The 13,153-nt window shown below is 34.4% G+C and overlaps 3 protein-coding genes across 4 annotated transcripts; 1 reads left to right on the forward strand and 2 right to left on the reverse strand.

The window, feature by feature from the left end:
• Positions 1 to 1,536: 1,536 nt before the first annotated feature.
• LOC110732415 (ankyrin repeat-containing protein BDA1-like) lies at positions 1,537 to 4,215 on the reverse strand. The gene is made up of 2 exons (XM_021912356.1): positions 3,390 to 4,215; positions 1,537 to 2,213 (listed from the first exon to the last, which is right to left on the reverse strand). The coding sequence occupies exons 1-2, from the start codon at positions 4,035 to 4,037 to the stop codon at positions 2,025 to 2,027; spliced, it is 837 nt and encodes a 278-aa protein (XP_021768048.1). The 5' UTR covers positions 4,038 to 4,215; the 3' UTR covers positions 1,537 to 2,024.
• A 1,344-nt stretch (positions 4,216 to 5,559) lies between these two features.
• On the forward strand, positions 5,560 to 7,865 carry LOC110732416 (light-harvesting complex-like protein 3 isotype 1, chloroplastic). The gene is made up of 3 exons (XM_021912357.1): positions 5,560 to 6,188; positions 7,182 to 7,319; positions 7,413 to 7,865. Exons 1-3 carry the CDS (start codon positions 5,759 to 5,761, stop codon positions 7,661 to 7,663), a joined length of 819 nt encoding a protein of 272 aa, XP_021768049.1. The 5' UTR covers positions 5,560 to 5,758; the 3' UTR covers positions 7,664 to 7,865.
• Positions 7,866 to 8,656: 791 nt separating this feature from the next.
• On the reverse strand, positions 8,657 to 13,080 carry LOC110732418 (subtilisin-like protease SBT2.5). 2 transcript variants are annotated; one of them, XM_021912360.1, is made up of 9 exons: positions 12,327 to 13,080; positions 12,062 to 12,230; positions 11,506 to 11,918; positions 11,224 to 11,319; positions 11,008 to 11,077; positions 10,643 to 10,925; positions 10,210 to 10,538; positions 9,773 to 10,040; positions 8,657 to 9,654 (listed from the first exon to the last, which is right to left on the reverse strand). In XM_021912360.1, exons 1-9 carry the CDS (start codon positions 12,500 to 12,502, stop codon positions 8,960 to 8,962), a joined length of 2,499 nt encoding a protein of 832 aa, XP_021768052.1. In that variant the 5' UTR covers positions 12,503 to 13,080; the 3' UTR covers positions 8,657 to 8,959. The 2 variants fall into 2 exon arrangements, with proteins under 2 accessions (XP_021768052.1, XP_021768053.1); XM_021912361.1 differs by having other exon boundaries at positions 12,062 to 12,212; positions 12,327 to 12,502.
• Positions 13,081 to 13,153: the final 73 nt, after the last annotated feature.

Consider the following 13,153-nt stretch of genomic DNA (forward strand, 5'->3'; position numbering starts at 1 on the left):
TATTTTAGTTGGGGTGATTATTAATTAAGATACATAAGTTACATTTTATATGTACGTAATCGCGTGTTAGTGAGTCCACAAACATAGGTCCACTGTTTTTAAGTATACCTTGACTTTATTGATTATCATTTCTTAATTTTCACATTGTTAAAACTTTTAGTGGATGGTTGTTAAATATTATAAAAGAAGGTATTCAGTGCGGCAAACCGCACCAAATAATTCGTGCGTCAAGTATATATGATATGCAATATTTGATCAAGATATGTATTATTTGATAGAGGATATGTATAACTTGTTGGAGGATATGTGTTATTTAATAGAGGATACGTACAATTTTGTTGTAGGATATATATTGTTTGTTATAGGATATGTAGTATTTGATAGAGGATATGTACAATTTATCTTTGGTAGAGGATACTACAATTTGTTAGAGGATATCATCATATAGCTAATAGAGGATATCCAGCCTATAGATGATATCATAGACACAATTATAAATGATATCATATAGCCAATAGAGGATATCATCCAGCCTATAGATGATATTATAGACACAATAATAAATGATATCATATAGCCAATAGAGGATATCATCCAGCCAATTAAGGATATCATAAACACAATTATAAATGATATCATGTAGCCAATAGAGGATATCATCCAGTCTACTATTGATGATATCATATACACAATAGATGATATCATTTTGCTTATATCATAGAACCAGTAGAGGATATCATCCAATTTATAGAAGATATCATAAAAACAATAGAGGATATTATCAAAACAATAGAGGATATCATCCAACTCATAAAAGATACTCGTATCATAAAAACAATAGAGGATATAAAAAAAACAATAGATTAGATATCATCCATCGTATAGATAATATTATAGACACAATACATGATATCATCCAACTTATTATAGATGATATAATCTACACAATATAATTTATTTTATAAATATAATTAAAAGGTCAACAATGGCGGAACCACCATCGAAGGTCCCGTACTAAGCTCATGGGTATTACCTAACATGCTCATTTCTCAACCAAAATACATGCATTTGTTATCAAAAGCTCACAATTCAACATACAATCACTTAAGACAATCAATTTCAACAATTATACATCACACAAGAAAGCCTCAAATCGATTTTTTTTGAGCATTTTTCGAAAAATACGAGAATCTCAAACAATTATCAAGCCAATTCAAGCATAACTCATGGACAAATATAATCAACAATCTTTATTTTCGCTCTCCTCTCCATCCTCTTCAATTCAATCATAAATCATGGACAAATAAAATGGAAGAATTTAGCAGAAAGTTGAGGAGAGAGAAAATAGGGGTGGGTTAAAGTTGAGGGAGGAGAGAGAAAGTGAAGTAGGATTGAGTGGGAGTACTGTTGGTGGTGGTGAGTGGAAATGATCGAGGGTGTGAGAAGTTTGTATTGTCGTACAAATAATAGCTGGACTGACGAAATGTTTGATCAAGCTGGACTGACCTAATAGTTTGTGATATTATAAACTAAATATTGTATTGAAACCTTTACTTTACAAAGAAATTGATAGAGTACAGTACAATAATTCAACAACTTATGTTAATATGATGTATACCCATTAACATTAACACTCCATTTATGAATCTATGATAGCATAATGCTCGTCACATATTCATAAAAATTGATATAATATCAATTGGCTTAGTTCAAATGCAACCTATTTACCTATATGGTGATGCAAGTTTAAGATTAGCTCTCCTTAATACAATACTATACTTCAATTCATACAATTATATAATCCCACCAAACCAACATCTAGGTATATATGTAACACGTGTTTATGATAAAAACATCACTCATTTTGTTTTAATTTAGCTGTCACACTGTTAGTTCTATTATCAACATGATCATTTGGATAGAGAAATTAAAGTATTATTGGTTGCAATCGTGTTGGTATTTTATTTTTATGTAAGGTTGGGTAATTTTACGCTTTTGTAGGCGGAGTGGTAAAAGGGACGTCTTTAGTGCTGCTTGCTGTACGACTTAGCTCCAATCCGACGAAGAGTTTCTTCAATTTTAGCATCCCTTTGCTCCAAAGGAAATTGCAATAAAATGTCAAGGGCATTGTAGTTTTTGCCATTCAAGGTGTTTACATCTACTTGTAGAGTTCCAGCTGAATTGGTGCAAGTGTTCAACAATGCTTCAACCATCTGCAATTCAAGTTCAAATAGTCAGTAGTTTAAGAGCTTTCTGACTAAAATATTGGATCATAAAAGCTACTAGGATCATAAATAATATGGCAAGTACTCTTTATTGTCTTTAGTAAGTAGGTTTTTTTTTTTTTTTTTTTTTTTTTTTTTTTTTGAGGAAGTCTTTAGTAAGTACGTGATATAAATAATTGTTAAAAAAAAGTATGAGAGATAAATAAAGCCAAAGTGATTAGGTTGCCAAGAAAGAATCTCAAAAAAAAATTATGTAGCATTCAGTTTTTAAGTTACAACTCAATTAGAAGCAGTCAAGTCTCATGTGATTATGTGAGTTGAGTAGTATTACAATTAACTTTTGATATAGTGATCCTCATAGATTGATGTCTACGGAATACATTAAATTTCTTCGATTTTTAGAATGTTTATTATTATTATTATTATTATTATTATTATTATTATATATACACGATGATAAAGCAATTTTTAGAACGAATTTTACAAGAAATGCATTAACCTAAGCTAAAATTAATAACACTGACTGACGTGTAAATTTTAGAAAATATTTTAATGCCTATATCTAATCTTTATAGTTACACATAGCAAAGCTGGTGTCTTTCTATTGTGTAACGGTTGTCGTTACACTTGTATCATCTCAGAAGATATATTATATACCTACATTTAATTTTATGGCTACACGTATCAAAACCATTTCTTTTATATCATGTACGGTCGTTGTTTCTTCACTTCTTGTTCATACTTAATTCATAAGATGACGTTAAATTATTGTCACAAAGACTATGACAAGAATAGACTGATATAGGATGTCACTATAATTACTCGTGACAGGTATTATATGTGTTACTCAAACTCTTTATTTTACTTAAATATTCGAGTTAGACTTTCAACACTTAAAAATAGAAAGGGCACTTATTCATTTAGACACTTCATTTAGTTCAAAACTACTTCAAAAATTATGTAATGTTTTTCACAAAATAGTCGAGTTGGACACATACCCGTGTCGGATATGCGAGTAACATAGACTAGGTATATATACTTTAAACATTAATTAACCAAGTTTTTTTTTTTTTTTTTTTTTTTTTTTTTTTTTTTTTTTTTTTTTTTTTTTTACAGGAGGGTAATTAACCTAGCATTCACAAAGATAAAATTAGAAAAGTTTACCTGTTGCTGTTTCATCATGATAGCCAAATGCAATATAGTGTTGCCTTCATCATCCTTACAATTCAACAAATCACTAGTCATCTTACTCTTATCAAATGAAGAAGCATAAACTGCACCCATCATTGTTATGTTCCCTTGAGATTGATTAACCAATTTAAGCTGCTCAAGCAAGACCAAGAAAGCACCTAACTGCTTGTTCTTCACTGCAAGGTGAAGGGCGGTTTCGTTTCGTGTTGTCGTGTCCATGATGCAGCTAGGATAATACTTGACTAGAAACTTAACAACTTCAACCTTCCCTGAAATCACTGCAACATGCAGGGGAGTTCTGTTTTCTTTACCCTTACTTAGCTCTTTTTTTGTAGGGGCTAACTTTTCTAGTAAGTTTCTAACCATCTCAACTTGACCAGTTTCTGCTGCTAAGTGAATTGGACTACACCCAAAACGATCAATTTTCGTGATGAAAGACGGCCTTAAGCTCGTGATTTCCCTAGCAAAGTAAGGTTTTCGAGCTAAGACAGCTAAGTGTAAAGGAGTCCTAGTAAATAGTACATCATCTATGAAATTAAGTATGTGAGGCTCATCATCAAGTAATGCATAAAATGCCTCTATGTTTCCTGCTTGACATACTTGTACCAATCTCTTGTCCATTTTTCTTTGGTGTGAATTTTCGTAGCTCGATTTTTCGCTTAAAGTTGAGGAGGTTTGAGGTATTGGTAAGGATTTAGAGCTTGTTATATAGAACAAGCTTAGGTTGAATTTTTTTGAAGCATGATGAGTTTTTCATGCAGAAGTAATGGTTGCTTGTTTGTAGTCCTCCTTTTAAGTTCACAAGAAGTCAATGAGTAAATGTAACAAGAAAAGTGGGCGATATTACAGCCTAATAATATTCTTGCACGTCAGTTACACTTGTTCCTTGTTTCAATACTTTAACATCATAGTAGATTAGTGAATAATATAATAATATATGTAGTGATTATAAATTGTCAAGTAAACAAGTTTCTTAAGATAATTAGTATAATTGAAGTATGCATATAGCATTATCATTTAGATAAGCAATTTGATTTCTACTACAATCATATTCGACGAGAGTTTCTCAAACCTTACCTACCATAATAACTTGCTTGATTAGATTAGATTAGATTACATGGAGTAACATAATTTGGATATTGGTAGTCAATTTTCTTGAGAACAATCAAGTAAGTAATGTCATATACTTTTTGAAATAAAAATTAAAATGTACTTCTAGTTCTTATTATCAATATACTCCACAATTTGTGGTTCATACTCCTTCAGACGTCCCTTTTTTTTTTTTTTTTTTTTTTTTTTGCATCATCTGATCCAAAAAGAGGGTTTATGGTGCGAGGGTGAAGGGTACTATTTTTGCAAAATTAAAGGTACAATTAATGTCACTTGTAAGATTAAGCAACAAATCAAATCGTTTTTGCATGTTTAAATGATTGATAGATATTATTTGTAACCAATTTTTATTTAATCATTGATTTTGCAGGTTTAAATTATTGATAGATATTATTCGTAACCAATTTATATTCAAATATTTGTGATAATATTATTACAACAATTTTATTTTTTGACAATATCGATTACAGACTATGACTTTATAACCTCTTACGAGTTTGTATATCTCTTAATCTCAAATTCACGAGATCAACCTCAAAATGAACTCTTTGTACTGTAACCATTATTGATTGAACAAGCCTATCGAAAAAGATACAACCTAATTGTGTTGACCAATTTAAAAAAACGTAGTGGAGAAACTTAATGAGCAATAAATAACAAACCAATAAAAATGAATCAATAAGGCACTAACTAAGCAAGGTTATGAAATCAAATCTCACTCAGGACTCTTTAGAGATGCACATCCCCTATCTTTCCCTTTAAATCTCTATAAGTCTGACCTACAAAGTTAGACCGAGCCTTTACATTAAATCTCATGCCCAAACCCGTAAAAAAGGCCAAGCTTTTCGGGCCAGATTTGGGTTTTAAACTAAAAAAGTGTTTTCTAGCTTACCCAAATCCGCCTTATTTTTTTCCAGATCCGATCATAGCTAATACATGTATCGATTTAGTAAGGTTCTTATCTTTGTTATTAAAAAATTAAAATTAAAATTAAAATTAAAATAAAAGCCACTAGCTTTAGAAAGTACAATATGCATGTAGTAGTAGCAAGAAGACAAACAAGTTAACCAAAGGATTGAAGGTGAGCCCCTAAAACCAAAAAGTGATTTGTTTTTCTCTCAAACTCACCATGAATTCTTCTCAATGAACCCATACTCCCACCATCTTCAAACTACAACACTCTCATGTTCATCTTCTTCCTCATTAAAATCATCATTCAATCCTAAAGAATAATGAAAATGGCCTTACTATCTTCATCTTCAACTCCCACTCTCTCTCCTCTTCCTTCTTCTAAACCCCACCATAATCTCAATCTTACCCACAAACCTTATCTTCTTCCTCTTCCCAGAAAAACCCACCTCTCAATTTCTCCAATTAGAGTTTCTGCTTCTGATAATGGAGCTGGGGTTGTAGCTTCTTCTGCTGTTGTTAGTGAAGAGAATGTTCTAGAAACCCCATCTGAAGTAAAAGGAACTGGGTCTGATTCTGTAGATTCAACCCCCAAAAAAATTGAGAAAAATGCAGAGGATGTTACAGAAATTAAAGCTTCTGAAGAGGTTGTGAAGAAATTTGTGGACCACAGATGGGTTAATGGGAGTTGGGATTTGAAGCAGTTTCAGAAAGATGGAATTACTACTGATTGGGATGCTGTTATTGATGCTGGTATATGCTCTAAAATTTGAATTTTTATACCCTTTTTTTTTTTGTTTTTTTTTTTTGTGAATTTCTAATTTCAATTTTTGTTGGTTTATGGGTGATTTTATCCTTGATTTTGTCTCTAGCATTGATAAGTTTTTGCTGAATTTAAAGGATTAACTAAGTAGGTTATATAGTCTTCATTTCTTGATTGAGATTTTAAGGGGTTTAGGTGGATTTTTGTACTGTTTGTAGCATTTACATTTACAAGAAGTGTAAGTTTTTATCAATGGAGTTTAGAAATGGAGCCAAATTACTGCATTGATTCTAGTTTTGCATGTTTAGATGCATATTTTGATAGTTGTTTTTTACTGCCAGTTTGCCATTGCATTGAAATGGGTGGGTTTTCTGCTGGTGAGCTTGAAGTTTCAATTGGAGATCAGAATTAAGCTAGAGTGGCTAGATTAAAAAGGATGAAAATGCATTGTTCTCAACTTCTTATTATACTTGGTTGTTAGATGTAATTTTAGAATGAAGGTAGGATGTTAAAATTGGTTATTTGCAAGTCATTCTGAGTTCATCTAAGGTCCGATGGTAACAAGTTTTCGAAAGTGTCACCTTTTTCCATCGAGCCTTTCTAATCGGTGCTTGATGATCAGAGGTTTCGTGTGTTATGATCACATCCATAGTGAGAAATTCATGGTCTGGCTTGCCCCTTTTTGCTCTCTGTGAGCTATTTGTTTTTGGCAGTGTGCATTTTGCAATTTGTGTTCTATTTTCAATGGTGTTTGGTCATCTACTCATCTGACTCATTTCTCACAGAAAAAGTAATTTTTGTGCTAATATCCTATTTATTACTCCTATGATTTTGCTGTTGTGATCTTTGGAACTGTATTATGACATTAAATGAGACATCAACTATCTTCTTATTAGTGTTTCCTCAAAAAAAAAAAAAAAACCTATGTTCTTATTATTGACATGATTTTGTAATCAATTGGGTTCTCGATTGATGATTTGTAGAGGCAAGGAGGAGGAAGTGGCTCCAAACCTACCCAGAATCAACCACTAATGATGAACCTGTTACTTTTGACACCTCAATCATTCCATGGTGGGCATGGATCAAAAGATTCCACCTTCCTGAAGCCGAGCTTCTTAATGGTTTGTTTCCACACATAATGCACACAAATTGTGTCTTACTTTTATCGTTCAACTTCAACTAACTGATTTCTTTTTTTCTTTTGGGTTTGGCAGGCCGTGCTGCTATGATTGGTTTTTTCATGGCCTATTTTGTCGATAGCTTGACTGGTGTAGGTCTTGTCGATCAAATGGGTAACTTCTTCTGTAAAACCTTGTTATTTGTTGCTGTTCTTGGTGTGCTGTTCATTCGTAAGAACGAAGATCTAGATAACTTAAAGAAGCTACTAGAAGAGACAACTTTGTATGACAAGCAATGGCAAGCGACATGGCAAGATGAGAGCAATACTACTTCCAAAAAAGATTAGCCCATCTAGTTTATCAGATTTTTAATCTGAATATGGTTTTGTTTGTATGTTAAGGATAGGCTTCATCCAATATTGTATTCAGAAAGACTTGGTTAGCACTTTATTAATACTTGTATCATTCAGTGCTGAATTTAGGAGCATTCAGTTTATTCTGCAAGAGGAAATGACAAAATGGTTTGCCAATTGCCACTAATGATTCAAATTGATGTTAAACCCTTTATCTGTCATTTGATCTGAATACTTAAGAAACATATAACTCTAAAGTATTTTCGAGGGTCAATCCAAAGCTTGTTATCATTCTTTAAAAAACAAAAGATGATATTAATTTAAGGAAAAATTGTAAATAATCACCCTTTAAAACACCAAAATTTGATTTTACCATTTTTTTTTTTTTTGTTTATTTTAAATAAATCCCTAAAATTAAGAAAATTTATATTTCATTGCCTCTTAACTAAAAATTATCGATTTTTGTGGCGAAATTTGATATTTTAAGGTTTTGAGGGTCAATTTGACCCTTTGGATCCAATTTGAGATCAAAATACCTAAAAAAAAGGTAATGGAAATACCTCATTTTGAGAATGTCACGCAAATCGAGGTAATTTTTAACACGCAAAAATGATGCATTTTCAATAACATTTTTTTTTTTCAATTTTGACCTCAATTAAACCCAAAGGATCAGAGTGACTCCCAAATTTTTGCATGAAAATCAATGTTTTTATTTTAAAAAAAATGGAACTAAATGTTTAGATGTGGTGAAATCAAACATTTTGCATTTTAAAGGGGGGTCATTTAAAATAAACAAAAAGCAGGTGGTAAAATCAAAATTTGGTGTTTTGACGGTAGTTATTTACAATTTTTCCTTTAATTGAATAATTAAAAACATGTAAAATTGGAAATTACTTATATCAATCTTTCCCTAAAACAAAAACAAAGAGACTTCTGAATGTTGCATAATTAAAATTTTATAATAAGAATTGCAAAGACGGTAGCTGATGCACCCAAATGTAATGATTATGTAATCGTTAGATCACGTTCTTCTTGTTCAAATAGAAATATGTCATTTGCTAACTTCTTTTATCCTTTTCCAGAAATGTGTATACAAGAATTTTAAGATACAGGATCGAGCACCAAGTGGGCTTTAACCAATGATTAGCTAAAAAAAATTACTCATAAAATTTAAAGAGCAACCAAAATACCAAATCCTTGAGGCAAAATAAAATTCTCTATATGATTGAAAGAAATACTATTAGCCTAGTTTTCTTATTCTAGTTCTATGATGAGCTAATGACGAGGACTTTAAGACCCGTTACCAAGTACACTGCTTACAAGCACGGTGATTGGAACTCGAGCTAGATGGCCTTTGTCTCCTCGCAGTAACATCTCACCAAAGCTGTAGTTATTAGTTGCATCTGTTGCTTCGAGCACGATCTTCAGCTGCCGTGTAGCATTGTGACTAACAGTAAAGCTTTTTGGCGAAACCTTGACTCTCACACCCATTGGTGGCCTCACAGTGACAGTGTAGGTCTCAGATTCTTCCCCTACATTTGATACCACCCTGACTACTTTCCTTGAACCCACTAAATTTGAGATTGTTATAGTAGGGGTATTCAGGTCCGAGCACCAACCTCCTTTCTTAGGTGGGCACCCAACACCAACTGCCCGCCTCACAGACTCATCATCAACCCCGGGCACAGCACAAAGAAACTGTACGTAATTCTTAAATTTGGCAATGAATACAATCCCAGGGTCAACAGCACGAGTAGGGTTGATGGATCCAGCTCCATAATCGAAAGGAGTGCCTGGTGCTATCTGGTTGGTCTTTTGTGCCATGATGGGATTGCCAGCTTTATCTGATATATCTGTTGTTGTCATCATTGCTGAGATTATAGCAGATGGCTTCCAGTTAGGGTGTCTGTGCTTGATTAATGCAGCAATACCAGCTACATGAGGAGTGGCCATGCTTGTACCTGATACAAGTGCAAAATTTTGCCCTGGTTGCAACAAACAACCACAAATATGAGAATAGAAAATGAAAAGGTTGATAATCACATACAAACGAAAAGGTTGATAATTAACATAAGAATAGAAAGTTAACTACAAAAAAAGTACCTTTTGCATAATGATCTCCCTCACTGTCTGGACTCCAGGCAGCCCAGATAGAAGAACCTGGAGCCATTATAGTTGGTTTCAGAACATCGGCTGTTTGTAGAAGTGCGTTGTTCACATCAGGTCCTCTTGATGAGTAGGAAGCGACAATTGGTGCTTGCCCAGTGTATATTGCCTGTCTGCCATCCAAAATTCTGGCTGTTGCACCGAAAGCAAGCACTCTGCCTGTTCTACCTCTATATGTCCTTGAGTTGTAGTACTGCCAAAGGGCCTGCAATCAAATTTGAACACAAAAAGATTCACATACACTGCATACTAGGTTGCACAGTTTAACAAGTCATAAAAGCTCTCTTTCAGAAATGTGTACAAAAGATATCAATTCATCCTGAAGTCCAATGCAATCCCAAATATAGATAAGAATTTATGACAGTTAACCATACCGTAGAAGCTTGTAAGTTGTTTAGGACAATTCCAGGCACTCCTAGAGTAACTGTGGTTCCCTTGATTTCCTCAGAACCAACATCAGGGTCCATTGTCATTACAAATCCAGCAGCCCCGGCAGTACGGATTGTTTCAGCAACTCTAATTATACTTGCAGAGTCAAATTCAAAATCAAAAGTATATGTGCAAATAACAAGTTTCCCGCGAACCAGAGATGGGATAAAAACATCGGGAGTTTGGCAGCTTTCAAGGAGACCAATGCTAGCGTTGTGGCGACTGACATCAGCTGCAGAAGCAATGGGAAAAAGAGCTTCTCCTGGTGTAGGAGCTGTAAAATATATAAGCTTCTTAGAAAATTATAGTTAGAGAAATGAAGTCTAGCTAAATCAAAAGAAATATAGTAGATGACATGAATTTGCGAGTCTTATTTACGTGCAAGGCCCATTCCAGATAAGCTGTGTCCGTTGCCCAACACGATGGAGGAGTTGTATTTGCGATCAATGATGGAGGCAGCGACAGTCGTAATCCATGGGCTAAAAGATAGAATTGAACTAGAAGAAGGACCACCATTACCAGCAGCTTGAATTACAACAACACCAGCTTTTGTAGCAAACAATAGTTCCATTTCTAGAACATTAAGGAAGGCAGAAGGCCCAGGTGGAACACTAGAAGGTCCAACGGAGAGGCTTAGTACGTCGACTCCATCTTCCACAGCCTAGACAGGAAACAAGATCAACTAAACGAACACATAGACAGCAGCATACATAGCACCAAATTTAAATAAAAAAATTCCGAACCTGATCAACAGCTGCTACAACATCTGACATATAGCCTCCAAATGTATAAAGAGCCTTGTAGACAGCAATGCTAACCAAAATAAGGATAATGCATTAGCAATTAAAGCAGTGAATGTATCCTAAGATACAAGAAAATTCCTCAAGTGATAGATTTAATTATTTTCTGTAACAGATACATAGGTCAGTAAGTTATCTTATCATGTTCGAATTTCTCACCTAGCTCCTGGAGCCATGCCACTCGCATTCCCATAGTTGAAGCCATTGACAATTACCGGTGTTTCATAGTTACCAGCAGCTGTTGATGCTGTATGGCTATCAGATATAGATAGTCATCAAAATAACATAATTAAATTCAGATGGATTACTAAGTATATTATGGACCAACTGTCATTAAAGCACTTGTTATGATGCAATTTTATGTTAATCTAAGGCCCAAATTAATGCTAAATTACCACTCAAGCTCTAAAGATACTGGCATGTTCGTGTTATGTGACTTGCCTTCCATGACCATCAGCATCATAAGGGGAGGCATAATCACGTGTAGCATTAAAGTCACCAGCGGCAATGGCAGCACGCGCAAAATACTGCGCCCCAACTATCTTGCCGTTGCAAGCAGTAAAGGGAAACCTCTCACCAGAGGAACATTTCCCTTTAAACCTGGTACTATAATCATCCATAGAACCCTTAGTTCTCAACGATGGTAGATTGGAAAAACTTGGGTGGTTAGGATTAATTCCAGTGTCAATCAAGCCTATCACCATGCCTTCACCAGAACTCCTCGCACCACCTAAAGATGGCCAAACACCAGTAGGAATTCCTAGATAATCAGGTGTATGAGTGGTAAGCTTCTCCATCTTCATATCTTCATGAATAGCCCTTACTCCTGTTGCATTACGAAGAGATTCAACAGCCTGCAAGTGTAAAAAATTGACAGCTTATAGAACAATAGACAGTCAGAGACTCAGAGGTGCATAGACGAATAATTGAGCCAACATTAGCAGTTCATATCAGTATTAACCCAGGAATTCAGAACATTTTCCTAAAATGGATTTACCTTTTTGGATGTGACATGGATGGCAAATCCATTGAGCAAATGACTGTAGCTGTAGAGCTTGGTGTATGAACCGGAATCCAGCAGGGTCTCCAATAAAACATCATGCTGTTTATCTATCATTTCTTTGTGTACTTTAATGTCATCGTAATTCCTGCAAAGTGCACAAGTTCTGTGAAAAGAACACAGGGAAAACTAAGAGAATGAATAGGTATTTGCAGCATGATATGAGGGAAAAGGCGCTATAAAATCCAAAGTTTATTGTTACCTGGAGCTGCCCTGGTAACTAGTCCTTGAGACAAAGGAATCACCCTCCATGAGAACCATGAAGACTTCAGCATGCACAATGAAGTGATTCAACATGTGACTACAACTAATTAGAAAGAATACAGCTAGACTTAGCCGCATTTCCATATCTACAAGTAATGGCAAATAGCAGCGCATAATGTATGTTAAAAAGATGGTACTTTTTGTCAAAGTTCAAAGAGAGAGCATTCAACCAAACGTATTAATAGGGTGAAATCCACTAAAGGCCAATCACTGCACCAGTATTTTACAGTTGGATCAGGTGGAGAAAATGCCTTCTTGATCAGCCTCATTAATTAGGTAAGCAGGGAAGATTCACATGCTTGCATGCAACTAAATCATCTATTTCTGATGCAAGTAGTTAAATTTATTAGCACCATCCATGCATTCCTCATTACTCACCCACCTCCTCTCTTCTTCTTACTGCACTCTCCTAGACATCCAAGAGCAAGATCTTAGAAAAAGAGAGGCAAACAAATTAAGGGATGCTATGCAGCCCATCTCAAAGAGCTGTTGAAGAGCAACTGTAATATATTAAATAATCGCACCCATACCTTCCTCATTTCTTAACCACTAATCCACTATCCTCCTGCCTAAAATTTGTCATATTGTGGTACACAAAAGTGAAATAAATAGCTGATTTAAGGAACTCAGGTGCCCTCCTTACAAAAATAAGAAAAGCGCCAATGATATCATCAAGAATGCATAAATAAAGCATACTCAAATACAGTCCACACCAGAAGCAACAATCTGAGTTCAAATGACCAATCATGATGGGACGTCACTGAA

This window comes from Chenopodium quinoa, unplaced genomic scaffold, assembly GCF_001683475.1.
Source record: "Chenopodium quinoa cultivar QQ74 unplaced genomic scaffold, ASM168347v1, whole genome shotgun sequence".
Taxonomy (NCBI): domain Eukaryota; kingdom Viridiplantae; phylum Streptophyta; class Magnoliopsida; order Caryophyllales; family Amaranthaceae; genus Chenopodium; species Chenopodium quinoa.

What these genes read in the sequence shown, in the direction of transcription:
- LOC110732415 (XM_021912356.1), bottom strand. Translation starts at nt 4,037, where the DNA reads ATGGACAAGAGATTGGTACAAGTATGTCAAGCAGGAAACATAGAGGCA. An exon ending in TCATGATGAAACAGCAACAG is followed by an intron (nt 2,214 to 3,389) that starts GTAAACTTTTCT and finishes CTTGAATTGCAG; the next exon opens with ATGGTTGAAGCATTGTTGAA.
- LOC110732418 (XM_021912360.1), bottom strand. Translation starts at nt 12,502, where the DNA reads ATGCGCTGCTATTTGCCATTACTTGTAGATATGGAAATGCGGCTAAGT. An exon ending in TCCATGTCACATCCAAAAAG is followed by an intron (nt 11,919 to 12,061) that starts GTAAATCCATTT and finishes TTACACTTGCAG; the next exon opens with GCTGTTGAATCTCTTCGTAA. An exon ending in GATGCTGATGGTCATGGAAG is followed by an intron (nt 11,320 to 11,505) that starts GCAAGTCACATA and finishes TATATCTGATAG; the next exon opens with CCATACAGCATCAACAGCTG.
- LOC110732416 (XM_021912357.1), top strand. Translation starts at nt 5,759, where the DNA reads ATGAAAATGGCCTTACTATCTTCATCTTCAACTCCCACTCTCTCTCCT. An exon ending in GGATGCTGTTATTGATGCTG is followed by an intron (nt 6,189 to 7,181) that starts GTATATGCTCTA and finishes GATGATTTGTAG; the next exon opens with AGGCAAGGAGGAGGAAGTGG. An exon ending in TGAAGCCGAGCTTCTTAATG is followed by an intron (nt 7,320 to 7,412) that starts GTTTGTTTCCAC and finishes TGGGTTTGGCAG; the next exon opens with GCCGTGCTGCTATGATTGGT.